The following is a 27621-nucleotide window of genomic DNA, read 5'->3' on the forward strand; positions in this document are numbered from 1 at the left end:
TTTTTTGAGATGGAGTCTTGCTCTGTCGCCAGGCTGGAATACAGTGGCATGATCTCTGCTCACTGCAACCTCCAACTCCCAGGTTCAAGCTATTCTCCTGCCTCAGCCTCCAGAGTAGCTGGGACTACAGGCGTGTGCCACTACGCCCAGCTAATTTTTATATTTTTAGTAGAGACGGGGTTTCACCATGTTGACCGGGATGGTCTAGATCTCCTGACCTCGTGATCCACCTGCCTTGGCCTCTGAAAGTGCTGGGATTACAGGCGTGAGCCACCACGCCCGGCTTGCTAGTGTAATTCTTGTAACGACCTTATGATCATTATAGTCGGGATACTCTTGTTATCCTCATTTTACAGAGGAGGAAACAGAGGTTCAGAGAGGCTGAGTCACTTGCCCAAGGTCACAAAGCCAAGAAGGGGAAGAGCAAAGATTTGAGCCCTGACAGTCTCACCCCAGAATCCAGAACTACTGCATCCCAGAAAATATCCCAAGGAGCCTACTCCTGGGAAGAGGAGTCCACTTCCACCCTCCATGACCTCCACCCTCCAAGCTGACCCACCCAGGGCTGAGCTCTGGGACTGAAGGAATGAACCTGGACCCCTTGCCATCTTTGAGCAACCTCAGGTCCCCAGTGGCCCCACCCCCACCCCCGGCCCGAGTCTGCGCTGACCCTGCCTTGAGCTGAGTGAGCGCTTCCTCTACGCGGGGCTGGTTGTAGCGCACCATGTAGCTGTGCATGTCGGGATAGTTGCTGCGGATGTTCTTCTCCGTGGACCCGTTGGGCACGGTCCCAAACTTCAGGGGCGGGTACTGCTCCTGGGGCCTCTGGAACTGGGGCAGAATGGGGAGTGATTAGGGCACCCTCCGCAGGGACATCCCTAACACAAATCCCCCATTCTGAGAGACACCCGCTATCTGGCAGACACCCCAGCCCCAGAAGTATTCCGTATTTCTCAGCACTTGCTCACTACCTTAGGAAATGCTTTTTCACTCCCACCCAGCACACACAGTTGCAGACACGTAATCGAAAAGTTCATGAGAAGCCTCCCTGAGGCCCCTGATGTGCCAGGCGTTAAGCCTTCACTTACTGAATGGCGGGAGGTCCCGGGGGCAGATACTGGCATGGCAGGAGCTGGGGGCTGTTGCTATGTACCAATCCGTTCAGAAATAGTTCACTATTTATTTATTTATTTATTGAGAAGGAGTTCCGCTCTGTCGCCCAGGCTGGAGTGCAGTGGCGCGATCTCGGCTCACTGCAAGCTCCGCCTCCCGGGTTCAGGCCATTCTCCTGCCTCAGCCTCCTGAGTAGCTGGGACTACAGGCGCCCACCACCATGCCTGCTAATTTTTTGTATTTTTTAGTAGAGACTGGGTTTCACCGTGTTAGCCAGGATGGTCTCGATCTCCTGACTTCATGATCCGCCCGCCTCGGCCTCCCAAACTGCTGGGATTACAGGCGTGAGCCACGGCACCCGGCCTCACTTTTTTTTTTTTCTTTTTAAACGGAGTCTCACTGTCGTTGCCAGGCTGGAGTGCAATGGTGCAATCTCAGCTCACTGCAACCTCCACCTCCCAGGTTCAAGCTATTCTCCTGCCTCAGCCTCTGGAGTAGCTGGGATTACAGGTGCCCAACACCATGCCCAGCTAATTTTGTATTTTTAGTAGAGACGGGTTCTCCATGTTAGCCAGGCTGGTCTCAAACTCCCGACCTCAGATGATCCGCCCGCCTTGGCCTCTCAAAGTGCTGGGATTACAGGTATGAGCCACCGCGCCCAGCCAACTGAAACAAGTTTTGTAAAACCAAACTTACTACATAAGATGCAGTCAACTATTCTATTCTATTCTACACCATTCCATTTAAAACTGCTTATTGCAACCCATCAAACTGATTTCTCAAGCCTCTAATAGGTCATGACACCCAGCTGGTTAATCACTTTAGTCTCAAAGTGTGCTCTGCAAACCACCAGTCCCTCAACAAATGGTGATTGCAGTGAGGTGCGTACAGGAATGGAGGGAGTGAGCATTTAGAACGATTTGACAGGATCGTTGTCTGTTGAATCTAATAAATAAAAATATGAGTTTGGCTCTTTTTTTGAGGCAGTGTCTCACTCTGTCACCCAGGCTAGAGTGCAGTGGTGTAATCATGGCTCACTGCAACCTCCACCTCCCCGGTTCAAGTGATTCTCCCGCTTCAGCCTCCTGAGTAGCTGGGACTACAGGTGCCCACCACCACACCTGGCTAATTTTTGAATTTTTAGTAGAGACAAGGTTTCACTATGTTGGCCAGGCTGGTCTCAAACTCCTGACCTCAGGTGATCTACCCACCTCGGCCTCCCAAAGTGCTGGGATTACAGGCGTGAGCCACCATGCCTGGCCAGGTTTGACTTTTGTCTGTCTTGGTTTTAGACCTTATTTTACTTTTCTAATAATTAATTTCCATTGAATTTTACAAAAGCATTGTCTGCAATGGACTAAAAGTTTCTTTCTTTTTTTATTTTATTTTATTTTTTTTGAGACGGAGTCTGGCTCTGTGGCTCTGGCTGCAGTGCAGTGGTGGGATCTCGGCTCACTGGAAGCTCCGCCTCCTCGGTTCACACCATTCTCCTGCCTCAACCTCCAGAGTAGCTGGGACTACAGGCACCCGCCACTACTCCCGGCTAAGTTTTTGTACTTTTAGAAGAGACGGGGTGTCACATGTTAGCCAGGATGGTCTCGATCTCCTGACCTTGTGATCCGCCCACCTCGGCCTCCCAAAGTGTTGGGATTACAGGCTTGAGCCACCGCGCCCGGCCTTAGAAGTTTCAAAAATTAATCCTTCCTTACAATTTGAGAGAAGCACTGGTTCTAGAATATCCCATTTGGCACAAATGCCCCTAAAATATTCAAGGACACCCTCTTCCCTAGGAATATTTAAAATAGCTCATCGTGAACCGTGTTCTTTCTCCATCCACAACATTCCATTCTACCATTCTGGAATTAAGAGATCCCTTCCCGCCCTCCCCCTACTCCCTCCGCCGCAAGAATCCCCTCTAATCTACCACATGCCAAGCTCTGTGACCTCCAGCCCCAGCCCATCCCTGGACCCACACACACCTTGCGGTCACTGAGCCCGGACACGGTATCCACGTACTCCTCCTGGATCATGAAGGCGGCCAGGTTGGCTGTGTAGCTGGCGAGGAAGATGACGGCGAAGAAGGCCCACACCAGCACCATGATTTTGCTGGTGGTTCCCCGGGGGTTCTCCACGGGCACTGAATTATTGAACACCAGGGCCCAAAGCAGCCAGATGGATTTCCCAATGGTGAAGGTTGAGCCGCCAGGGCCTGCAGGGGGCCAGGACGTGGACATGGACCCCAAATCCCTTCTCAATAAGGGAGCAAAAGGAAGAACTACAATTCCCAGTGGCCCTCAAGGCATCTGGCGCCCTAGCTTGACCCCCCCTCCCCAGGGCCTCCTGGGAAATGTAGTTCTCTCTCTCTGTGGTTCGGGAGCTCGGAGGCAGGGGGATGGAGAAAGGGGGACTCACGCTTGCCCGTGGCCAGGCTGCGGTTGTAGCCAACAGGACTGAGGTACTCGAAGATGAAAACAGTGACGGCGACCACAGTGAGGCACATGACGAACATCATCACCCACACGGCAGGGCTGTAGGGCTCTGGGGACAAGGGAGTGTGTGGTCATGGCTCAGCCAAGCAAAAGACTAGGGGATCAGGCTGGGGTGGTGCCTCCCGCCTATACTCCCAGAACTTTGGGAGGCTGAGGCAGGAGGATCACTTGACGCCTGGAGTTCAAGACCAGCCTGGCCAACATAGTGAGACCCTGTCTCTACAAAAAAAAAAAAAAAAAAAAAAACAAAAAACCTAGGGTACTACCTGAAGATGAACAAGGTACAGCCCAGATCTGACCCCATCCTATTCTGGCCCTATCTCTGCTTCTCCATCTCCGAGATAGTCTTATGGCTCACCCAGACCCCTAAGAGGCAGCCATTCTCAAAGAGAGCCATCGCAGGCATTTCTGTGGTTTCAGCCATAAATAGAAACTGTCTCCTAAATGTTTCCTGAGTCACAGGCCCAAGCCTCCACCTACCCCAGCCATCCCCCCAGGCCATTCATCATGTCCCATGCTGAGCCCAGACTAGCTCCCATGCTCCCTATGATGGGAGCCCCACCATCCACCCAGTCACAGGCCCAAACCCCATGTGCCATCCTCCCTCCCTCTCCCTCGCTGGCCACAGCCTGTCAGTCTCCAGCCCCACGCTCCTGCCCCTGATGCTACTTGGGCCTCTCTTTTCCATTCTCATGGCCAACAGGGCTCAGGCCTCATCTCCCACCAACCATTTCCCCAGCCTCCCGAGCTCCCGTCTGTCCCCTACAGCACAGAGACAACCTGGTCCCTCCCCTGCCTACAGCCCTCCCCGGGCTCCCTAGCACCCCCAGGACAAAGTCCCTGCCACTTAGCCTTGTCACACTCTCCTCTCTGGCCTGATCACTCTGTCAATCACCCATGCTTTAACTACTCAGAACTCACAGGTGGCTGGGCATGGTGGTTCGTGCCTGTAATCCCAGCACTTTGGGAGGCTGAGGTGGGAGGATCACCTAAGGTCAGGAGTTGAAGACCAGCCTGGCCAACATGGTGAAATGCCAACTCTACTAAAAATACAAAATTAGCTGGGCATCGTGGTGGACGCCTGTAGTCCCAGCTATTAAGGAGGCTGAAGCAGGAGAATTGCTTGAACCCAGGAGGTGGAGACTGCAGTGAGCTGAAATCGTGCCACTGCACCCCAGCCTGGGTGACAGAACAAGACTCTGTCTCAAAAAAAGAAAAAAAAAGAGAGAGAGAACTCGCAGGTGCCTGAACCAGCGACACCCTCTCTTACTTGTCTCCTAGGTGCCCCTGCTAGAGGTAACACCCTGCGCTGTCCTAGACAACCTCCCATTCACGGGTCCCCTCCTCACATTCGATAACCGTGTGTCGCCCCTGGAGCTCACCAACAGTAAACGCAAATCACCATTTCATTGAGATTAGGACCAGGTGATTCAATTTCCCAGGGCCAAGTGTGAGCTGCCAGGACTGGCCCCGTCACAGCAAGGTCAGCACCCTGGACTGTCACTGCGGCAGCTGGGGACACGCCTGTCACCTCTGCTGGGCAACTTGGTGGGGCATAAATAGGACCTTGTCACTCCCCTGCAGTGTGCTGCCTGCAAACAGGGGCCCCACGTGGTGCTTCTCAGTGTGCCCTGCAGAGACCTTGGTGCAAAGAGGAGGCCACAGGAGACACCATTGGGCAAAATAAACAGAAAACAAAACACAAAGGAAGGGATGGCTCTTCTTCCAGCCCCTCCCCTCTCCCAGGAGCTTTGCTCACACTTCAGAGAGCAAGTGGAAACTGACAAGCACTGTTGCCCTTGGCGGATGTACGCTTCTCTGGCTCAGCAATGGGCCCTCTATCCTATCCATCCCAAAGCCGCCAGCCCATCTGGCGGGCAGCTCCCTAACCACACCCTGCGTCTGTCGGTTGTCACCTTCCTATTGCACGTCCCCACTCTGTCTCTAGCATGAGCCTTGCAGTAGCATCTCCACCAGCCACTTGCTTCCACAAACTGGGATTTTTTTCTTTTTTCTTTTTTTGAGATAGAGTCTGGCTCTGACATCCAGGCTGGAGTGCAGTGGTGCCATCTTGGCTCACTGCAACCTCTGCCTCCTGGGTTCAAGCCTTCCTTACACCTCAGCCTCCAAAGTAGCTGGGATTACACAGAGCTGGATATTTTAAAAACCTAAATCTGATTATATATTCCCACACCATCTCTGTCGTTAAAACCCTTGTCCAGGTTCAGTTGTTCACGCCTGTAATCCCAGCACTTTGGGAGGCTGAGGCAGGCAGATCACCTGAGGTCAGGAATTTGAGACTAACCTGGCCACCATGGTGAAACTCCGTCTCTACTAAAAATACAAAAATTGGCCAGGGGTGGTGGTGCATGCCTGTAATCCCAGCTACTTGGGAGGCTGAGGCAGGAGAATCACTTAAACCCAGGAGGGAGGTTGAGGTTGCAATGTCATGCCACTGCAACTGCATTCCAACCTGGGCGACAGAGTGAGACTCTGTCTCAAAAAAAAAAGAGAGAGAAAGAAGTTTATCTTCTGTCTCCTTCACAAGGCTGAGAGATCCTAGCAGACAGGGATTTGTGTCTTCCTCCTTTGCCACTGTGTTCCCAGTGTGGAGCCCACTGCCTGGCACATAGTAGGTGCTCAGTAAACACTGATGGTGACTTGAGTGCTTACAAGGTATTGGTACCATGCTAATTTGTTCTCTTCATCTCATACCTAGGTACAGGAAAACACTTGGGTTTTGTGGGGCCTAAAGCTTGCACAATTTGGAGGGCTCTCTTTGAGAACAAATAATTCAACCTATGGAAACAAAACCAGGTGCAGCGCTTGGAAGCTGCAGTGCAAGAGAAGGCTCCTGAGCTCAAGCTTCTTTAGCCTCTTGACAAAATGTCTTCTGGGTAGGGAAATTATTTCTTCCATCTTGTAGATTAGGAAACTGAGGCCCAGAAATGATGTCACTTCACCGAAGTTGCATTGAGGGTTCAGTATCGATGATACCGGGAACCCAGGTTTTCTGATCCCAGGGCCCACACGGTTGGGGGCGGCTACTTTGCCTAGGGCTGGCTCCCTGTCCCAGGGCCCCAGCTTACCGAGGAAGGCCGAGGGGGACACTGTGCCATTGCTGCGCGCCACCATGACGCTGATGCCGGTCTCCACGAAGGGGACGGAGAAGTCCACGATCTCGGAGCGCTCCTCGTTGATGGTAAGGGAGCCGATGGCCATGTCTGCGCGCTGGTAGAACACCTGGGGTGGGGGCGATGAGGAGTGGGCGAGGGAACCTGGCTCAAGCGGACAGACTGACACGGACGGCGGGTAGAGACGGGCCCCGGGAGCAGATCAGTGACAGGGTGAGGGAAAGGGCTAGAAGGGATTGCGGGGTGGGTGAGGATGGAGGGGGACGCAGAGTGGGGAAGGGAAGGGCGGAGGTGAGAGATGGGAAACAAGATTGGGAATTGATAGCCCGCGTCCTAGCCCGCTGCTCCCAGGAAGTCCTCAAGGCCTTGGTCCAGATCTTCCCAGCCCCACCCTCTTCTCCTAGGATTCCCACCCTCCTGGCCCCTCCTCCTCTGCCCAAAGTCCCTCCTCCCAGCCCCGCCCCCTTCCCCTAGGAGTCCCACCTTCCTAGCCCTACCTCCTCTACCCCAAAGTTCCTCCTCCCAGCCCCGCCCCCTTCCCCTAGGAGCCACACCCTCCTAGCCAAGCCTCCTCTGCCCCAAAGTCCTTCCTCCCAGCCCCGCCCCCTTCCCTTAGGCGTCCCACCCTCCTAGCCCCGCCTCCTCTGCCCCAAAGTCCCTCCTCCAAGCCCCGCCCCTGACACCTCCTGATCCCGCCCCTTGTTCCAAGGCCTGTCCTTCCCGCGGCCCTGCCCCAGGCCCCGAATCAGGTGTTTCCTCCATTTGGCCGCGCTCCTACCCCAGGGTATCCGCCTCTCGTTTTTAATTTTTTTTTTTTTGAGACGGCGTCTCGCTCTGTGCCCAGGCTGGAGTGCAGTGGCGCGATCTTCGCCTCCCGGGTTCAAGCAATTCTCCTGCCTCAGCCTCCCGAGTAGCTGGGATTACAGGCGCCTGCCCCCACGCCTGGCTTATTTTTTGTATTTTAGTAGAGACGGGGTTTCACTGTGTTGCCCAACCTGGCCTCGAACCCCTGAGCTCAGGCAATTGGCCCGCCTCGACTTCCCAAAGTGCTGGGATTACAGGCGTGAGCCACCGCACCGGGCGGTGCCCACCTCTTCACTCCGCCCTGAAGATTCCCTGCCTCCCGTCTACCCCCTCACCTCCCCGATCATGCCGTTCCAGACGCCATCGATCTTCTTTCCGTGCTTGCCGTTGGTGACCAGGTAGAGGTCGTAGCTGAAGCCGATGGTGTGTGCCAGCCGCTTCAGAATGTCGATGCAGAAACCCTTGCAGCAGCGCTTTTCTGGGCGGGGGGCATCCGGTGGAGGGCTGCGGGCAGTGACCAAGCTTGGGGAGTTTGGGGACCCCCTCCTTAGACTCTCCCATGAAGAGAGGATATGGAGGAAGGGACAGGCAGCAGCTAAAACTATGGTTAGCGCTTTCAGGGGGAAACTGAGGCTCAAAGAATTCTGAGGTTTGCCCAAGGTCACCAAGCTGGAGGGCTTTGTGGATCCTGGGTCCCAAGGGAGGAGGTGGCTGGGGGCCCGGACTACTGGGCTTCGCGGAAGGAGGGTTTTGGAGCCGGAACTCCTGGGTCCCGAGCTGTCACCTGTGGGTTCGGTTGAGCTGGGTCCGGCAGGGGACGGAGTCTCGGATGCAGGTGCCGCTGATGGGGTCTGCAGGCTCCACGATGACAAACGGCCTCTCCTCCAGCGTTGCCACCGTGAGATGCTGCGTGTCGTCCACTGGCTGCAGGAAGCGACCATAGCGGGACCACAGCGGGTACTTGAGGCGGAGCGTCTGCTGCTCCCAGCTGCCCACCTTGGCCAAAGGGAAGGAGAGTCAGGCTTCCTGGGGAGACTTCCCGGTGTATCCTGGCCTCCATGATCCTCTCCCTCAGACCTAGGTGTGTGGGCAGCAGCTTCCTCCAAGACCCAGGAGCCCCTCCCACCTTCAGATCCCAGGACCCAGGAGTCCAGGCTCCCTGTCTTCTCCTCTCTCTTAGTCCAGGACCTCAGAACCCCCTCTGCCGGGATGCAGGAGTCCAGGCCCTCTGCCATGCCTGAGGTCTGGGCTGCGACTCACCACCTCCCACGTCCTGTCTCTGGTGAGGGAGATGACCACCAGGGAGGGGTTTACTAGGAAGCCATCCTCATTGAAGGAGTAATCCCGGTTATCCCACGTGATGTTCATGAAGTACCTGCCCAGGAGGAGGGAAAGGAGACATGCTGAGGCCTCGGCTGGACCTTGGCAGCTGAAGGCAGAGAAAGTCCCCTTTCTACCCATCAGCACCAGCCCGGAGCTGGAATCTCTCCTCTTTCACCTCCAAGGGCTCAGAAACACGAATATACCCCTTCCCTGCTCAGCACCCTCCCTTTGGCTGCCCAGCGACCCCAGGATAAGGTTCCAGACTCTTTCAGCTTGGAGTTGAGGCCCTAGAGTCCCCTTTTGTTCTTTTTTTCTTTTTTAAAGCAGAGATGGGATTTGACTATTTTTTCCAGTTTTTTTAAAATATTTTTTTTAGACAGAGTCTTGCTCTGTCGCCCAGGCTGAAGTGCAGTGGTGTGATCTTCACTCACTGCAACCTCCACCTCCTGGGTTCAAGTGATTCTCCTGCCTCAGCCTTCTAAGTAGCTGGGATTGCAGGTGTGCACCACCATGTCCAGCTAATTTTTGTATTTTTAGTAGAGACGGGGTTTCACCATGTTGGCCAGGCTGGTCTAGAACTCCTGACTTCATGTGATCCACCTGCCTCAGTCTCCCAAAGAGCTGGAATTACAGGCATGAGCCACCGTACCCCACCTCTTTCTTTTTTTATTTTTTTAATGCATTTTTTGTTGTTGTGGCTGAGACAGAGTTTTGCTCTTGTTGCCCAGGCTAGAGTGTAATGGCATGATCTCAGCTCATTGCAACCTCTGCCTCCCGAGTTGAAGCAATTATCCTGCCTCAGCCTCCCGAATAGCTGGGATTACAGGCGCCCACCACCATGCCCAGCTAATTTTTTGTATTTTTAGCAGAGATGGGGTTTCACCATGTTGACCAGGGTGGTCTCGAACTCATGACCTCAGGTGATCCACCCGCCTCAGCCTCCCAAAGTGCTGGGATTACAAGCGTGAGCCACTGCGCCCGGCCTGGCCCGCCTCTTTTTCTTTTATTTTCTTTTCTTTTTCTTCTTTCTTTTCTTTTTTTTTAGTAGAGATAGGGTCTCACTATTTCTCCCAGGCTGGTCTTGAACTCCTGAGTTCAAGTGATCCTCCCACCTCAGCCTCCCACCATGGTGGGATTACAGGTGTGAATCGCTGTGCCAAGCCCATAGAGTCCGTTTTTGTTCTGGCTTTGCCTTCCTCTGAAGCCGCATATCTGAGACTTTCCCGCTCTCAAACTCTTTTCACCCCAAAATTCTTTTTTTTTTTTCTGTGTCAACACTGGTTGCAAGGTGTCTCGCAAACATGTCAAGTGATTTCTTATCTCCAGACCTTTGCAGATGCTGTTCTTCCTGCCTGAAAACCCTTATACCGCCCCTTGTCCTGACCAACTCTTCTTCTTCTTTATTGATTGATTGATTGATTGATTGAGATGGAGTCTTGCTCTGTCACCCAGGCTGGAGTGCAGCGGTGCCATCTCAGCTTGCTGCAACCTCCGCCTCCCAGGTCCAAGCGATTCTCCTGCCTTAGCCTCCTGAGTAGCTGGGATTACAAGCACATGCCACCACGCCTGGCTAATTTTGTATTTTTAGTAGAGACGGGGTTTCACCATGTTGGTCAGGCTGGTCTTGAACTCCTGAACTTGTGATCCGCCCACCTCGGCCTCCCAAAGTGTTGGGATTACAGGCACAAGCCACTGCGCCCGGCTTATTATTATTATTATTTTGAGACGGGGTCTCACTCTGTCACCCAGATCGGAGTGCAATGGCGTGATCTTGGCTCACTGCAACCTCTGCCTCACAGGCTCAAGTGATCCTTCCACCTCAGCCACCTGAGGAGCTGCTGAGACTTTAAATGTGCACCGCCACGCCCAACTAATTTTAATTTTTGTATTTTTGGTACAGACAAGGTTCCGACATGTCTCCCAGGCTGATCATAAACTCCCAAACTCAGATGATCTACTTGCTTTGGCCTCCCGAAGTGCTGGGATTACTGGCATGAGCCACTGCTCTTGGCCTTGACCAACTCTATGTGTCTTAAAGACTGAGCTCAAACGTCTCCTCCTCCGGGTAGAAGTGCCCAGGGCCAGGGATGGCAGGGGGTGTCCTTGGACTCCTCGATATCTTCACAATGCAACATTGCTCTGTATACTCTGACTGCCTCTCCTGTCATCCACCCAGTCACTGGACTAGACTCTCAGCTGCCTTCTTCCCTCCCCCTACCCAGCCCATCTGTCCCCAAGTCTCCTTCTTCCTGGCCTGGGGCTTTCTCTGCTGTCTTCTTCTGTGCCTCCCCACAGCCCTCCTAGGCCCTCATCCCAGCCTCCTGCCTGGCCTCCAGCCTCCAATCTCTCTACTCCAGTCTATTCCCCACCAGGTCCCAGAGGCATGTTTCTATACTCAAAACTCCTGCCACCCATCTCCTGCTCATAACCCACCCCTGGTTTGCCAGTGCTGTGGAACAGATCCAGGCCCCTCAACCAGGCATTGAAGGCAAAGGCCTGGTGCCACCCACCTCCCAGCCTTGTCACTCCAACTCCATTTTTTTTTTTTTTTTTTTTTTTTTTTTTTGTGTCAGAGTCTCACTCTGTTGCCCAGGCTGGAGTGCAATAGCATGATCTCGGCTCACTGCAACCTCTGACTCCCAGGTTCAAGCGGTTATCCTGCCTCAGCCTCCTGAGTAGCTGGGATTACAGGCACACACTACCACAACTGGCTAATCTGTGTATTTTTAGTAGAGATGGGGTTTTGCCACGGTGGCCAGGATGGTCTCAATCTCTTGACCACGTGATCCACGCATCGGCCTCCCAAAGTGCTGGGATTTCAGGCGTGAACGACCATGCCGGGCCTGTCACTCTGACTCCTAATTCTGTGGCCTTCATCTGCTCCGAACTATTGTGGTCCCACCATCTGCCCAAGCTTCTCTTCCCTCTGGGTTGTTGCACGTGCTGTTTCCTGACTGGAATACTATTTCTGGTGAACTCCCCACTACTCTCAGAATCAAGTCCAGGCTGGGCGTGGTGGTTCACGCCTGTAATCCCAGCACTTTGGGAGGCTGAGGGGGGCAGATCACTTGAGGTCAGGAGTTTCAGACCAGCCTGGCCAACACGGTGAAACCCCGTCTCTACTAAAAATACAAAAATTAGCCAGGCATGGTGGTGGGCACCTGTAATCCCAGCTACTTGGGAGACTGAGGCAGGAGAATCACTTAAACCCGGGAGGGAGGTTGAGGTTGCAATGAGTCAAGATCATGCCACTGCACTCCAGCCAGGGCAATAGAGTGAGACTCTGTCTCAAAATAAATAAATAAATAAATGATGAAGTCCAAACCCCTGCCCCTGGTCTAAAGGCCCTTCACAAGCTGGGCCCTGCAACCCTCTCCATCCACTACTCATACCTTCCTTCCCCTTGCCCACTATGTTCCAGCCACACCAGCATTGCAGGCTCCCAAACAGGCTTCCAAACAGGCAAGCTATGATTTGGATGTCTGTCCGCTGCATAACTCATATTGACATTTACGGCCGGGTGCAGTGGCTCATGTCTGTAATCCCGGCACCTTGGGAGCCTGAGGTGGGCGGATCACCTGAGGTCAGGAGTTTGAGACCAGCCTGGCCAACATGGTGAAACCCCATCTCTACAAAAATACAAAAATTAGCCAGGTGTGGTGGCAGGCACCTGCGGTCCCTGCTGCTCGGGAGGCTGAGGCAGGAGAATAGCTTGAATCCAGGAGGTGGAGGTTGCAATGAGCCTAGATCATACCACTGCACTCCAGCCTGGGCAATAGAGCGAGACTTCGTCTCAGAAAAAAAAAAGAAAAAAGAAATTTAATTGCCATTGTGATGGTATTGGGAATTAGGAGGTGGAACCTTTTTTTTTCTTTTTTTAGAGACTGAAGCTTGCTCTGTCACCCAGGCTGGAGTGCAGTGGCGCAATCTCTGCTCACTGCAAGCTCTGCCTCCCGGGTTCATGCCATTCTCCTGCCTCAGCCTCCCGAGTAGCTGGGCCTATAGGCACCCGCCACCACACTGGGTAATTTTTTGTATTTTTAGCAGAGATGGGGTTTCACCGTGTTAGCCAGGATGGTCTCGATCTCCTGACCTTGTGATCTGCCCGCCTCGGCCTCCCAAAGTGCTGGGATTACAGGTGTGAGCCACCGCACCCAGCCCTCGGAGGCGAAACCTTTAAGAAGCATTTCGGTCATGCAGGCTCCAGTGCCCTCACAAATGGACTAAGGCTGTTGCTGCAGGAGTGGGTTTGCTTGATCTCCCCCACTTCTCTCTTTGCCCTTCTGCCATGTGATGCCTTCCATCATGTAATGATGCTGAAAGAAGACCCTCCCCAGACGGTGACATCTTGATATTGGACTTCCCAGCCTCCAGAACCAAGAGCCAACAAATTTCTGTGCGTTATAATTACCCAGCCTATGATATTCTGTCACAGCAACACAAAACAGACTAAGACAAGGCAGTTCCAGCCCCATAGGCTTTGCACCTGCTGTTCCCTCTCCCTTCACTGAGATCTTCCAATGCTTGGCTCCTTTGCTTTATCTATTTCTTTCTCTCTCTCTCTCTTTTTCTTTTTCTTTTTTTTTTTTGACAGAGTCTTGCTCTGTCACCGAGACTGGAGTGCAGTGGTGTGGTCTCGGCTCACTGCAACCTTCGCCTCCCGGGTTCAAGTGATTCTCCTGCCTCAGCCTCCCAAGCAGCTAGGATTACAGGCACCTGTCACCAAGCCCAGCTAAGTTTTGTGTTTTTTAGGAGAGACGGCATTTCCCCATATTGGCCAGGCTGGTCTCGAACTCCTAACCTCAAGTGATCCATCCACCTCAGCCTCCCAAGGCCCTGATATTACAGGCGTGAACCACCACCCCTTGCCTACCTATTTCTTAAATTTTAATTTTTAAAATTATTTTAGAGACAGGGTCTTACTTTGTTGCACAGGCTGGACTGCAATGAAGAGATCACAATTTCTTATGGCCTTGATCTCCGAGGCTCAAGTGATCCTCCCACCTCAGCCTCTTAAGTAGCTAGGACTATAGGCACACACGACCAAGTTCAGCTAATTTTTTTTTTTTTTTTTTGAGATGGAGTCTCACTCTGTCGCCTAGGCTAGAGTGCAGTGGCACAAATTGGCTCACTGCCAACTCTGCCTCCCGGGTTCACGCCATTCTCCTGCCTCAGCCTCCTGAGTAGCTGGGACTACAGGTGCCCGCCACCACTCCCGGCTAATTTTTTGTATTTTTAGTAGAGACAGGGTTTCACCGTGTTAGCCAGGATGGTCTCGATCTCCTGACTTCATGATCTGCCCGTCTCAGCCTCCCAACGTGCTGGGATTACAGGCGTAAGCCACCATGCCCGGCCGATGCCCAGCTAATTTTTAAATTTTTTGTCAAGATGGAGTTCTCACTATGTTACCAAGGCTGGCCTGGAACTCCTGGCCTCTAGTGATCCTCCTGCCTCAGCCTCCCAAAGTGCTGAGATTACAGGCGTGAGCCACAGTCTGGCTATCCACGTTTTTTAACCTCCTAATTTCACCTATTCAGAAAGGCCTTTCCTGACCACCCCACCTAGCATAGCCCCCTGTGCATTTCTTATCACATTCCCCCTGTTTGATTTTCATAGCAGAAGTTATTGCCTGCTGGATATTTCATTTTCTTTACTTATTTGCTCATTGTGTTTCTCTTTTACTAGACTGTAAGCTCTGAGAGAGCAAGGACCTTATTTAACACTCTATATACCCTGTGCCTAAAGCAATGCTTGGCACATAGTAGACTTTCAATAAAGGGCGTTTCAATCAATAAATGCATCAATGAGCAATTCATCCCTCAGTCACAGCTCAGATATGTCCTCCTAGAAACCTTCCTGACTCCACAGGCTGACTTGTGACTTTTGCACCCTGGTTTGGAAGGCAGACTGAGGCTAATACATTTCCTCTCTTGAGATGACATTTTGTTATGAGATCTGGAGGGATGAGTTGTGACTAGCAAGAGCTGAAGTTATGAGGGAGGAGAAATTCTGGGTAAAGAACTGAACAGCCTCTGGGAGAGGCAAGCCTGAGAAACAAAGAGAAAGGGACAGCGAGGGAGGAGACGGACAGAGGGAGGGAGGGAGAAAGCATAGAGTAAGAAGGACAGAACCAGCCGGGTGCGGTGGCTCACGCCTGGAATTCCAGCACTTTGGGAGGCCGAAGCAGGCAGATCATTTGAGGTCAGGAGTTCCAGACTGGCCTGACCAACATGGCGTCTCTATTAAAAATACAAAAAAAGTTAGCTGGGCATGGTGGCACGTGCCCGTAACCCCAGCTACTCAGGAGACTGAAGCAGGAGAATCGCTTGAACTTGGGAGGTGGAGGTTTCAGTGAGCCCAGATCGCGCCATTGCACTCCAGCTGGGCAATAGAGTGAGACTCTATCTTAAAAAAAGAAAGAAAGAAAGAAAGAAAAAGATAAAAAGAAAGAACCAGAAAGAGCTGAAGGAGTAGCTGGCCCCAGGCTTAGCCTCAGTTCCTGGCTTCTCATTCCTCTGTGTGTTTATTTTTCCCATAAACCCCCTTTTCCCTAAGGAAATTCCAATGAGACTCTGCTTCGTGCATCCGAAAATCTCTTGGCTTAGCCAGTGCTTCTCTCCGTGCCCCCGCCGTGCCCGCATGACCTCCATTACTGCAAGCATCATGCTGTGTTGCCATTATCCCCGTCCCTGTCTGCCACTCTTACAGGACCCTGCGTTCTTTGAAGAATAAGTCCATGGTCTTATTCATCTATGTTCCCAGCGCCCGGCATGGGCCCTAGTTCCTAGCGGGTGCTCAGTAAGTATTTATGAAGAAGGGATGCTTTTCTCACCTTTTTTTTCCTGGGGATCCTGATTTCCAACTCACCAGTTCTCAATTCCCCTCTTTTAGGTCTTCTTCCCCACCCATCATCTCTTCCCAAATTCACCTCATCCTCGTTCAGGATTAAAGGTCTCTCTTTTCACAGTTCTGTCACCAAACTCATCAATTTTTCCACTCCCAGAGCTTCCTATCGTGGAGATGATGTTTTCCAACAAACTCTGTTCTCTTCTAAAATAATAGTGTGTAAATTGGGCACACACCTGTCCAGCTCGGATTGACATTTCCCAGTCTTCCTTGCAGTTGGTCTAGGCCATGCACAGCAGTAATAGCCAAAATATCTAGCAATCGGCACTGCACAGGCTCTAGCCAATCAGAATGGACGTCTAGCCAGGAATGGAAGTCTAGCCTATGGGAATGGACATCTAGCTAATCAGAACAGGCATCTAGCTAATCCCAGCAGACGTCTAGCCAATCAGAATGGACTCCACTGTCAACAACCAGTAAGCCAGCCCTGACCATATGACTACCTTCTCAACAGTAAGGTACGAGGTGTGTCCTTTCTGCCTCACTTACTCAAAAGGAAAGTGCTTGCTGTCCACTTCCTCTCTTTTCCCCCTCTCATGAGCTGCAATTCAGACATCCACATGACCCGCTTCGACTATGTAAAGAGGCCAGAGCAACAAGGTGGGAGGACCCTGGGTCCCTGAGTGATCACATGGAGCAGCAGTCTCCTGATAACCAGGAATGCTCATCTCTGGGTTGTTATGTGAAAGAGGAACAAACTTCGACCTCATCCGGGACACTGGATTGTTGGGTCTTTTTTGCTGCTGAAGTTCAGTTTATAGTCTAGGTATTTAGACTAAATCTAAAAATGCTCTCAAGTATAAAATGCACCACAAAGAAGGACAAAAGTGCTGCCAATGGAGCCATGATATGCCATCAATTATAAGACACATCTCGTTTTCAAATACATTAAAATGTGAAAAATTATGCGTCTTAGAGTCATGAAATACAGTAATTCACTCACTTTATCTCAGACGCTTTTTCCAAATTACTTGATTTAACCTCAGAAAAGAGACCCAATTGCACCCACTTTACAGAAAAGAAAATTGAGGCTCAAAGAGCGGATGTGAACCATCTGAGCCACTCATTCAGTGAGTACTGCAGGTAGTTAGGCTCTGGGAGCCCTCCCACACCCCTCCCATTCCAGCCCCACTCACCTATGCAGACTCTCTCCGCGGTGGGTGCGGTTCTGGGCGCGACAGTCGTGGCCGAGCTCAGGAAGGAAACCATAATCACGCAGCAGGGCCTGGGCACCTCTGGCCACTACGGCCACCCCAGCTGCCACTCGCCGAGCCAGGTCATCCCGCCAGCCAGCCGAGCGCACTGCAAACAGTCCGGCAGGAAGGGGGGCGCCTCCTGGCAGAAGAGGGGGCTCACCGGGGGCCCCAGAGCCCCCGCCTCCAGCCAGCTGGGGCCCCACCATGAACCAGACGTAGCCAGACCCAGTGAGGCCAGCCTCCTCAGCTGCGCGGAACACGGGCTCGGCCTCCTCTCGGGCGCAGAAGAGCAGGCGGATCTGCGCGCTGACACTGCGGAGCTGGGCACTGAGCACCGCCTCGCCCGCCCCAGGGTCCAACGTCAGCGCTCCGCGGTGCTCCCAGCCCACCAGACTGCCGTCAGTCAGCACCTCGATGTAGGACAGGAAGGCCCGGTGGCCAGGGGCACGCGTGGTCACGGCTACAAAGGACGTCCAGTCGTACTCCTCCAGCACCTCAAAGATGACCTGAAGCTGTTGCTCGGTGGAGGAGCCCAGCTGCAGGAAGGTGGAGCCCTTCTCCTGCCAGGAGGGACCAGGATGTCAGGACTCCGGATGTGGGGACCTCATTTCTCAGCAATGAATAAGAGGACCACAGCTCCCAATATGGCAGACTGACTAGATAGGTTCACTAAATCCATCTCCTTTTCCTCCTGGGGCACAGGGCTAGATCTGGATTAGGCTTAGCCACGTGACTGAGTTATTCTAGACTCATCTATAAAACCTTACTTTTTTTTTTTTTTTTTTTGAGACAGAATCTTGCTCTGTCGCCCAGGCTGGTGAGCAGCGGCATGATCTTGGCTCACTGCAACCTCTGCCTGGCCTCGTGGGTTCAAGTGATTCTCCTGCCGCACCCGGCCTAATAAAACCTTACTCTTTTTTTTTTTTTTTTTTTTTGAGACAGAGTCTCGCTCTGTCGCCCAGGCTGGAGTGCAGTGGCCGGATCTCAGTTCACTGCAAGCTTCGCCTCCCGGGTTCATGCCATTCTACTGCCTCAGCCTCCCGAGTAGCTGGGATTACAGGTATGCACCACCACGCCCAGCTCATTTTTGTATTTTTAGTAGAGAGAGGTTTCACCATGTTGTCCAGGCTGGTCTCAAACTCCTGACCTCAAGTGATCCACCCGCCTCGGCCTCCCAAAGTGGTGGGATTCCAGGCATGAGCCACTGTGCCCAGCTCATCTTTGTTTTCAATCTTGCATCTTCCAGTCTATTCTCCAAACAGCAGCCAGAGTGATTGTTTCAAAATATTAATTGGATCACATCCCTTCTCAGTTGAAAACCTTCCAGTGATTCCACCTCAGAATCAAAGCCAAAGTCCTCGCCATGGCCCTGCATGACGTGGCCCCTGTTGCTTCTCTGACCTCTCATCTCCTGCCACCCCAGTCCCCCAATGTGCTCCAGCTACACTCCCTTCTTGCTCTTCCTCAAATACATCAAGCTCCTTCCTGCTTTAAGGGCTTTGTCCTTAGTTGTTGCCTCTCCTGGGGACACTTTTCCCTAGCTCCTCCATGCCAGACCTCCACCTGACACCTCCAGCTCAGATGTCACCGCCTCAGGGAGGCCTCCCCTGACTGCCATCTGTTGAAACTCCATCCTCAGTCATTACAACATCCTGTGTTGATTTCCTCCAGGACCGCCAGATTTTACTGTTACTGGTTTTGTGTGTCTCACCATTAAAATGCAAGCTCTATAAGGCAGGGACCTTGTCTCCCTCTCTTTTTTTACCTCCCTCTAGAACTGTATTCCCCAGGAATTAGAACAGCCCTGGCACAGAATCAGCTCTCAATAAATCTTCCTGTAACGCAATGAGAACAGCAAGTGGGCTTTTTCCCTAGGCTCATGCCTGTGGTAAATGCGTAGGGGATACTGCAGCTGTCCTGAGGGGATGAGGTCTTTTTGTTTATTGTTTTCTTTGGGACCTAGTCTCACTCTCCCCCAGGCTGGAGTGCAGTGGCACGATCTCGGCTCACTGCAACCTCTGCCTCCCAGGTTCAAGCGATTCTCCTGCCTCAGCCTCCTGAGTAGCTGGGATTACAGGCAAGCGCCACCACGCCCGGCTAATGTTCGTATTTTCAGTAGAGACGAGGTTTCTCCATATCGGCCAGGCTGGCCTCAAACTCCTGACCTCAGGTGATTCGCCCGCCTCGGCCTCCCAAAGTGCTGGGATTACAGGCGTATGCCACGGCATCTGGCCGGAAATGAGGTCTTATTGTAACGCAAGGAGAACCTCTTCCTTCAGCAGGTGAAGGTGTGGTGAGGGGACCACATTCCCAGCATTCAATGGGGCACAGATGGAGCTGCGAAGATCACTCTTTCTTCCATCCAGGGGCAGCAAGGGGACTACATTTCCCAGAATGCTATGGGCGTACACTGAGCCGACCACAGTGTGGTCCAGCGGACAATGAAACAGAGCGGACCACACTTCTCAGCAGCAATGAAGGCACGAGGGATCACGTCTTTGAGTATGCCTCGGAAGTGGCAGTTAAGAAATAAGTTTGCCTCCCAGGGTATCTACCTACAAATCTCTGAAAAGTACCATGCCAAGGAGAACAAAAAAGTTCGACTGGACAGGAGGACTAGGAGCCTCTGCATACAATAGTGATGCAGTCACACAGCCGCAGGCCCGCACAGCAGGGAATGGGCAGATTGAATGAAGCTCCACCCACTCAGGTGGCTCCATCGTCTGGGTTGCATGGCCCCACCTCTGAAGAGGCCCCACCCCTTCTCAGGCCCCACCTCCTAGCTGATCCATTCTTCTCAATCCATAGGGCAGGCTTCGTCCAATTCTCTCCTTTTCTACCAGAGGTCCGCCACAACTGGCTCCTTCTGTGCCCTTGGGAGTCAGGCCTTTCTCCAGGCTCTGGCCAGCTCCAGCCTCTACCATCCCTTCCCCAGCAGGCTCCTGGCTTTGACTTCTCATTGGCTGGGTCCGTCTCCACCATAAGCCTTCATCCTCCTGCCCATCCTCTGGACTCTAGCTTTCCACACCTCACAGGGGGGTACACCCCTTCTCAAACCGTAGTCTCAGGACCGGTTTTCTCCCTAGACCCACCCCTTTATTAGAGGGCTTAGGCCCCGCCCCTACCTGGCCCCGCCCTAACTGGCTAGCCCCGCCCCCTTTCCTGACTCACTCCTTCCCTGACTGGCCTCTCCCTAAACCTCAGTTCCTTGCTTCCTGGTTCTACCCCTTGCCCGTCCTCCTCTCTCTAATGACTCCTCCTCTTTTCCGACTCTTCCACTTAGAAGATGGCTCCTCCATCCCTAGCCTACCTCTACACCTTATGCTCAACCGGCCGAACGCCTCCCCAAACTCTGTCCTTGGTACCTGACACCTCTGATACTTCCTGGCTGCCACCTCTCCACTAGACTTCGCCCCTTTCTTTCTGAACTCCATTTCTTTTCTTTTCTTTTTTTTGACAGAGTCTTACTGTGTCGCCCAGGCTGGAGTGCAGTGGCACGATCTCAGCTCACTGCAGCCTCCGCCTCCCAGATTTAAGCAATTCTCCTGCCTCGCCCTCCCGAGTAGCTGGGATTACAGACGCCCGCCACAATGCCCGGCTAATTTTTGTATTTTTCATAGAGACAAGGTTTCACCATGTTGGCCAGGCTGGTCTCAAACTCCTGTGCCCTCAAGTGATCCGCCGGCCTCGGCTTTCCAAAGCGCTGGGATTACAGGCGTGAGGCACCGCGCCCGGGCCCAATCCTTTTCAACTGACTTCGTCCTGCGCTGATCCTGGATCCTACCCCTCCCTCAGATTTTGCCATCTGGGGCTAGTCCCTTTTCGTTACCAGTCCCCAACCCTTCCCTCGAATTCGCCTTTTCCACAGACCTTTACCTACAATGAATGGGCCCACGTCCTCCCTATACTCTGATCATCGAGGACTGGCCTCTTTCTGACCCTAACGTCCCAGGTTACCCTATAGACCAGCCCGCTCCAAGTCAGCCCCGCCTCTTACCTAGCCCTGAGCCCTGCCTGCCATCTGGGCCCGGCTTGTCCCAGATGCGGACCCACGGGACAGTCCTCGCCCCCTCTAGGCCCCGCCCCCACTGGCTGTCCCAGACCCGCCCCTCAGCGGCTGTCCCCGCCCCTCCTGTGGCCCCGCCCCGTCCCCGGTCGCGCGCACCTTGGGCGTGAGCACGAGCGCGGCGCCGCCGTGCACGGCCACGATGGGCAGCGAGGTCTGCGCCGACAGGAAGTCGAGGATGGGCGCGACGGCGGGCGCGCGCGAGTCGTCCTCGAAGACCACGCCGTGCACGCGCAGCCCCGACAGCAGGTCGCAGAGCTGCAGCACCAGGCTGCGCGGGTCCGAGCCGTTGAGCACCAGCGCTACAGGCCGCACGTCCAGGCCCGGGCTGCGCACGGCCGCCGCCACGGTCGGGCCCAGGCGTGCCGCCTCGGCCGCGTACGCGGGCCCCGAGAACACGAGCGCCACGTTGAGCGGCCGCGCCCCGCCGGGGCCCCCGCCGAGCCCACCGGCCCCGCCCGGCCCCGGCGCCTCCTCCGGGAACGGGCTGGCGCAAGCCAGCGCCAGCAGCAGCAGCATCTTAGCGGGGCCCCGAGGGCCGCGGGGGCCACCGGCGCCGCGCATCGCCTGCGGGCTCCGCCGGGCGGCCTCTGAGCGCCCGGGCCGGGAGAGACAGAGGAGAGGGAGGCACAGACGGGAGACGCAGAGACAGGGAGACGAGATAGAGAGACACACCGAGGAGGAGATGCAGCGAGGGACAGGCGCCGAGATGGGGAGGACAGGGAGCGGTCGGGGTGATGGAACAGAGGGAGAGACAGGAACGGAGGACGAGAGAGATGGAGGGGAGAGAGACAGAGGGAGAGACGGGCAGAGGAAGAGAGAGATGGAGGAGAGACAGGCAGAGACAGAGGGAGAGACGGGCAGAGGGGGAGAGAGATGGAGAGACAGGCAGAGACAGGGAGAGACACACACAGCAGAGGGAGGTGGAAGAGAGGTGGGGAAGAAACACCAGAGGAAGAGGTGAAACAGGGAGAGACGCAGAGACAGGGCGACACAGAGATAGGAAGAAGTGGTGTATGGGATTGGGGGAGACGCAAAGGGTGGATAATGGGGTCAGGGGAAGATACAGAGGTAAGAGCGGAGAGAGGAAGAGAGACAAGGTGGGGATGGGGAGACCCCCAGAGATGGGATCAAGATAGGAATAGAGAGAGACCCAGGGAGACAGGGAGGGAAAGAGTGGCAGGAAGAAAGGGAGAGACGGAAGAAGCAACAGAGACCGGGAGAAGACGGAGAGAGAGAGGACGGAGTGACAGAAACGGGAATGAGGGAGGTCCAGGGAGAGGATGATAGAGGCGGGAAGAGATGCAGGAAGGCGGGAGACAGAAGCGAGGCAAGAAAGTTGGACAGAGAAGAAGACAGCAAAGGCAGGAAGAGGGAGACAGAGACCCCAAGGCCACCAAGAGACACGCACACATAAGGGATGGGGAAACAGAATTGAGATTGAGGGAGGCAGGCAGAGCAGAGCGAAAACAGGAGGACAGAAATAGCGAGGCAAGGCCACGATCGGGACCCCCACCAGGGAGGTGCCCAGCACAGGCATGAAAGGAAGGCGGGGAAGGCGAGTGGCAGGAGGGAGCAGAAATAAAAGGGAGAGAAAAAACGAGAGAGGGAAAAGGGGTCAGGTGTGTGGGGAGAGAGAGAGAAAGAGAAATTAGTGGGGCACCCCAAGGAGAGAAGATCCCCGCGTGACCTTACCCTTCACCCTGACCACAGACCCCTAACCCATTTTGTCCCCTTACTCTTGCCCCTGTCCCCTCATTCTCAAAGCAAGAGAGTCATGGCCCCAGCTGGGATGTGGGGTTGGGGGGCACAGCTGTGGAGAGCTGGGTGGGGTGGAGGGGTCCCTGGCACCCCGCCCGGAGCAATTTGGTAAATTAGAGGAAATACAGCCTCTCTTCCTGTGTCCCCTGTTGAATACTAGCCGCCTGGGGTGGTTGGGCTAGAAGCCAGGCTCCTGGGTCCTGCCTGGGACTGAGGGAGGAGGGCACTGGGAGTCTGGACTCCTGGTTCCCAGAGAAGGACTGGAGTCTGCACTAGGGGCTTCCTGAAGGGGTGAGGGTCCAGACGGGGAAGGGTTGTCTCCTGGCTGTCACGCTCCTGTCCGGTTGCCATGGTAGCGCAGGCCTCGTCCACCCCACAGCCAGCCAGGGTGGGGGAAAGGCCCACCCCCACCCCCCTGCCTCGAGACCACAGCCCCTCCCCTCTGCCCACCACCTCACCTTCCCAGAGATCGCGGGCCCCTGTCTCCCCAGGGAAGGGGGTAGGGGCTCCTAGTATGCCCATCCCTCCCCAGTCCTGGCTCCTCTTCGCCCCTCCTCTCCATTGCCCTTCCCCAAGCAGCTGGCTCAATCAGCGCTCAGAATAACCCCCCCACTCCGCCCCAAAATAACCCACAGCTGTGGCCTGGCCCCCGCGGGGTTAACACTCACGCTCCCCTCCCTTCCCAGTGGCTGCTCACCCTCCAGCCCCTCCTCTGCCTCTCCCAGACCCACCCCTACCTGGCTTCTGCTCTTAGGGACCCCGGGTCCTGCTCCCTGCTGAGGCCCAGGAGGGCAGCCCCTGGTCCCACCCTTCTCACGGGGGCTGCATGCTCAGTTCCTTCCCACAGGGATTAGGGAGAGCAGCCTCCCCCACTCCAGGGACAGAGGAGGGACATCCCCAGTCCTCCAGGACTCTGAAGGCCCAACCCCCAGAACCCACGCCCTCAGGGATCACAGAGTCCAGCCTCTCGACACCCCCCACCCCCGCCCTCGCCTCCATCTCCACCTCCTCATGAGCCTCTGTTTCCACTTCCATCTGCACAAGGCTAAAGTCCCTGACTCTCATCCCCTGCCCTGTCAGGGACTCAGGAGACTGAGCTCCCAGCCTGTCCTTCCTCAGACAGAAGCGCTATCCCCTACCTCCTCCCATAAAGACCCAGGAGTCCTTCCGGCAGCCCCTTCCTCCCCCAGGCCTTGGGAGTCTGGGCATTCGGTCCTATTCTTTCCCAGGACCCAGGAGGCTGGGCCCTCCTGCCCCAAGACTCTGGAACTCCAGTGCCCAGCCTCCTCTCCCCGCAGGAACCGAGAGTCCAGGTCCCCAGCTCCCCTCTTCCCCCAAGAACCCAGGAGTCCGGGTTCCCACTCTTCTCCTCCCTTAAGGTTTCAAACCCCATCATTCCCAACATCCTGGGTGCCCCCCCCAGCTCCAGCCTCCCTAGTCACCCCACTTAGATCCTGTACATAGCACAGCCTGTCCCCAAGCGGGGAGGAGGAGGAGGGTGCCAGAAATTCCTAGGGTGTCCCTGTCTTCATTGCCCCCCACAGCATCCAACACAGAAGAGAGAAGCGGCCACTTTGATCAACAGCTCCCCCCCCGCAACCTCGAGTTGTGCTGCAGACGGCATCCCGTTTCCTCCCCCCTCACCCCCCAACACACACAACACCGGTCTCTCCCCACCCGAATCCTGATGCTTGGAAGAGGCTGTAAGGGTGTTCCAGAACCTTGAGGAAGGGGTGGGAGCTTGGGGCGAGGGGTGCTGGGGGCCTGGATGCCCTCAAGGTCCTTGGCAGGGGTATTAATAGCAGACTCATAGCTCTGACATGGGAGGGGAGAGCGAGAGGAGAGAAGGAGAGGGCCGGCCGGCGATGGGGAGGACTGATGCAGGGAGGGGGGTACAGGGAGAAGTGAGATAGCTGGAGGCACAGGGATATGGGGCATCAGGTATGTGGGGCTGGGGAGAGGGAGTCAAGTGTCAGAGAAATGGGGGGCGTGAAAGGTCTGAGGTGTAGGGACCGAGGAAAAAGGGGCTGAGAGAGGGAGAGAGAGAGAGGGTGGAGGAGAGTCCCTGAGGGACAGGGGAGCTAGGTGGGGGTCAAGACCCCTGCCCACCATTCAACCCCCCTCCCTCCAAGAGGCTCCTGGCCAACTTCCTCTGTCCTAGATTTGGGGGTCCACATTCCCACCACCACCCCTGCATCCCCTGTCCCCGCCTTACCTTTTCATGACCCTGTTCTGTGAGGGGGGTAGTGGGGGGGCCAGGACCGGAACCTGGTGTCCAGCGACCCCAAGATTCCGTGGAGGGCTCAGAGAGCTGATGTCGGGGGGCAGGCCCCGGGGCGGCGGCAGTGGTGGTGGCGGCAGCAGCGGCGGCCCAGACCTCCTGTCTGTCCCTGGCTCCGTCTCTCCTTCCTCTTCCTTGGTCCTGTCCTGCCCTGTCTCTCCCCCAAGGTTGCGGCCACCTGGACTAGGCGAGGACGTGGCTACACATGTTGCTCTGGAAGTTGGGCCCCGGACATTGCGGAGGCTGTCGGGGTGTCCTCTTGCCGCCCCGACCCCGTGGGGATCCCCCCTCCGCCCACCCGGGGTGCCCCCCTCTGCCGCTTCAGCCCCGGCTCCTCCCCCCTTTCCATGTGTCCAGTCCCGCCTCTCCCTGGCTCACTCGCACCCCCGCTTTGTGCCCTCAGCCCCCCACCCCCCCTTCCAGCGTCTGTGTCTGTCTGTCTGTCTGGGTCACCTCTGAAGCTGGTGGCTAGTGTGTGTGTGTGAGGAGCGGGAGATTGCCTGCTTGGGGAACTGCTTTTCCCTTCCTCGCTTGGCCACCTCCAGACCCCCCCAGACGCCCCCACTCTCAAACACAGGCAGAAACACACACGCACACACGCACGACCTCACTTCCCTGGGATTCCCCAGCACCTCCAGAGCTTGAGGAGGGACACACACAGACACACAGAGTGCGGGGTCTAATGGGGGCCAGGCTGCCACTGCCAATAGGGGCTGTTTGGACAGACAGGAGGACACAGGCAGCCGGGGACGCCCAGATGCCTGCCCGGACGCAGGCAGGAGGCACAGGACCCAGGTACACACCATCCATCTGGGTTTGGGGGGGCCGGGGGGAAGGAGTGGGGGCCCCACGACACCCAGGCAGGCGGCTCAGGGTCGGTATAGACAGACAGACCCCTCCCTCCCTCCACCGCCGCAGCGCTTACAGACACACCCCCCCCTCCACCAGCCAGCCTCAGACACCCGGACACACAGATCCTCACCGGGCAGATGGCAGACGCTCGAGAGACCCCTGGGGGCCGGGCGGACCCACTCAGGCGACACCCCCCAGCAGGGCACTGGTGGCCGAGGGAGGCTGCGGGAGGCTGCGGGCGAGGGTGGCGGCGGCGGCCGCGGCTTGGAGGAGCCGGAGCGGGAGGGACTCACACACTTGCTGTGTTCTCGCACACACACACTCACTCGGGATGCGATTAACATTCAGTCCCCGTCCGCCACTGCCGGGAGACCCACAGCCCCCCCTCCTGGCCTCCCTGGGGACCCCTCCTCCTGCCAGGCTTGGGGAGGGGGCCGCCCCCCACCCCCAGCTACCAGCCTCTGCCTTCCTCCTGGGACAGGGGAGTGAGGGGCTGAAAATAAAACGGAAGGAAGAAGTCAGGCTGGGGACCGGCAGGCAGAACTCAGAACCCGGTATGGAGACATCGGCTTCAGAGCTAGACTTCAGGTCTGGGGGTTGTTGCCCTCTGCCCCCTCCCTGCCTTGAGGCTCTGGAAACAGGAGGCCTTTCCCTGACTTCAGTGTCCGCCATACTACAACCCAATCTGTGGCTTTTATTGCCCCAGAAGGCCAGGCCTGAAAACCAGGTCTCCACCATGGACCCAGGAGTCCCGCCCCCCAGTCCCTTCTCCCTCAGACCCAGGAGTCCCTTCTCCACTGGGACTCAGGAATTTGGAGCTCGCCTCCAAGTCAGAGTCTCTTTTAAGGACTCGGTCATCCCGACTCTCCCCCAGTACAAGCCACCTTCAGGGACCCAAGACTCGTGGATGTCACCCTTGGGTACCCAGTCCTTCCAACCCTCTGAAGAAACCAACATGCCTGCTCCCCTTCTTTTATTGAGGGACCCTGGCCTCCGTCACCTGTGGGTACCCCATCATCCAGAAGGGAAGCAGCATCTGTCTCCTCGTAGACGCAGGAGTCCAGACCACAGGCTGTTCCCCGAGGGTCCCACACCCAGATGCCCACTATTCCCCTCCTAGGGGGCTGGGCCTGGCACTTTTCTAAAGCCACCCTGCGGCTCTAGGGTAGAGCATGGGGCGGGACACCTGGGCCTCCGAGGGTGGAAGAGGGTGTGTGGGGGGGGCAGGGCAGAAATTCTGGAGCAGGGGGGAAGCCAGGGCCAGGGGCTCCTGAGGTAGTTTGGGTCAGAGTTTCAGCCTTGAGCCTCCTGGGTGGGGTTCCTGTTTCCTTCATCCTCAAGGTCTGGGAGAGCAGGGTGAGGTGCACATTCCTGAAAAAGAAGAGAATCAGGGTCTAAATGTGTGGGTCGTAAAGGGAGAAAGAAACCGTAGATCTAGATTCTTAAGGTTAGGAAGCTTGAGCCATAAGATGGTGGGGGTGGGACCCTAAGTTCCAAGGAACAGCATCCTAGGAGGGAAAAGGGCTGCGGCTCTGGACTCCTGGGTCTGAGGGAGGAGGGGCTGGGGCCCTGGACTCCTGGGTCTGAGGGAGGAGGGGCTGGGACCCTGGACTCCTGGGTCTGAGGGAGGAGGGGCTGGGGGCCTGGACTCCTGGGTCTGAGGGAGGAGGGGCTGGGGGTCTGGACTCCTGGGTCT

At 55.5% G+C, this 27621-nt stretch overlaps 1 protein-coding gene across 1 annotated transcript in view; it reads right to left on the minus strand.

Annotated features, from left to right (window-relative positions):
• The window catches only part of GRIN2D (glutamate ionotropic receptor NMDA type subunit 2D), a 51562-nt gene extending 26493 nt beyond the window's left edge, over window positions 1–25069 (minus strand). Inside the window, exons 1-10 of the mRNA XM_023182580.1 lie at window positions 25008–25069; window positions 21131–21621; window positions 16906–17525; window positions 8801–8915; window positions 8325–8536; window positions 7876–8044; window positions 6692–6845; window positions 3526–3651; window positions 3093–3322; window positions 671–831 (exon numbers count right to left, since the gene is read on the minus strand). Coding sequence (XP_023038348.1) covers window positions 671–831; window positions 3093–3322; window positions 3526–3651; window positions 6692–6845; window positions 7876–8044; window positions 8325–8536; window positions 8801–8915; window positions 16906–17525; window positions 21131–21595 — 2252 coding nt within the window. The 5' untranslated portion in view covers window positions 21596–21621; window positions 25008–25069. The remainder of the gene's footprint in view (window positions 1–670; window positions 832–3092; window positions 3323–3525; window positions 3652–6691; window positions 6846–7875; window positions 8045–8324; window positions 8537–8800; window positions 8916–16905; window positions 17526–21130; window positions 21622–25007) is intronic.
• Between the last annotated feature and the right edge of the window lie 2552 nt (window positions 25070–27621).

The sequence above is a fragment of the Piliocolobus tephrosceles genome, chromosome 21 (assembly GCF_002776525.5).
Source record: "Piliocolobus tephrosceles isolate RC106 chromosome 21, ASM277652v3, whole genome shotgun sequence".
Lineage (NCBI taxonomy): Eukaryota > Metazoa > Chordata > Mammalia > Primates > Cercopithecidae > Piliocolobus > Piliocolobus tephrosceles.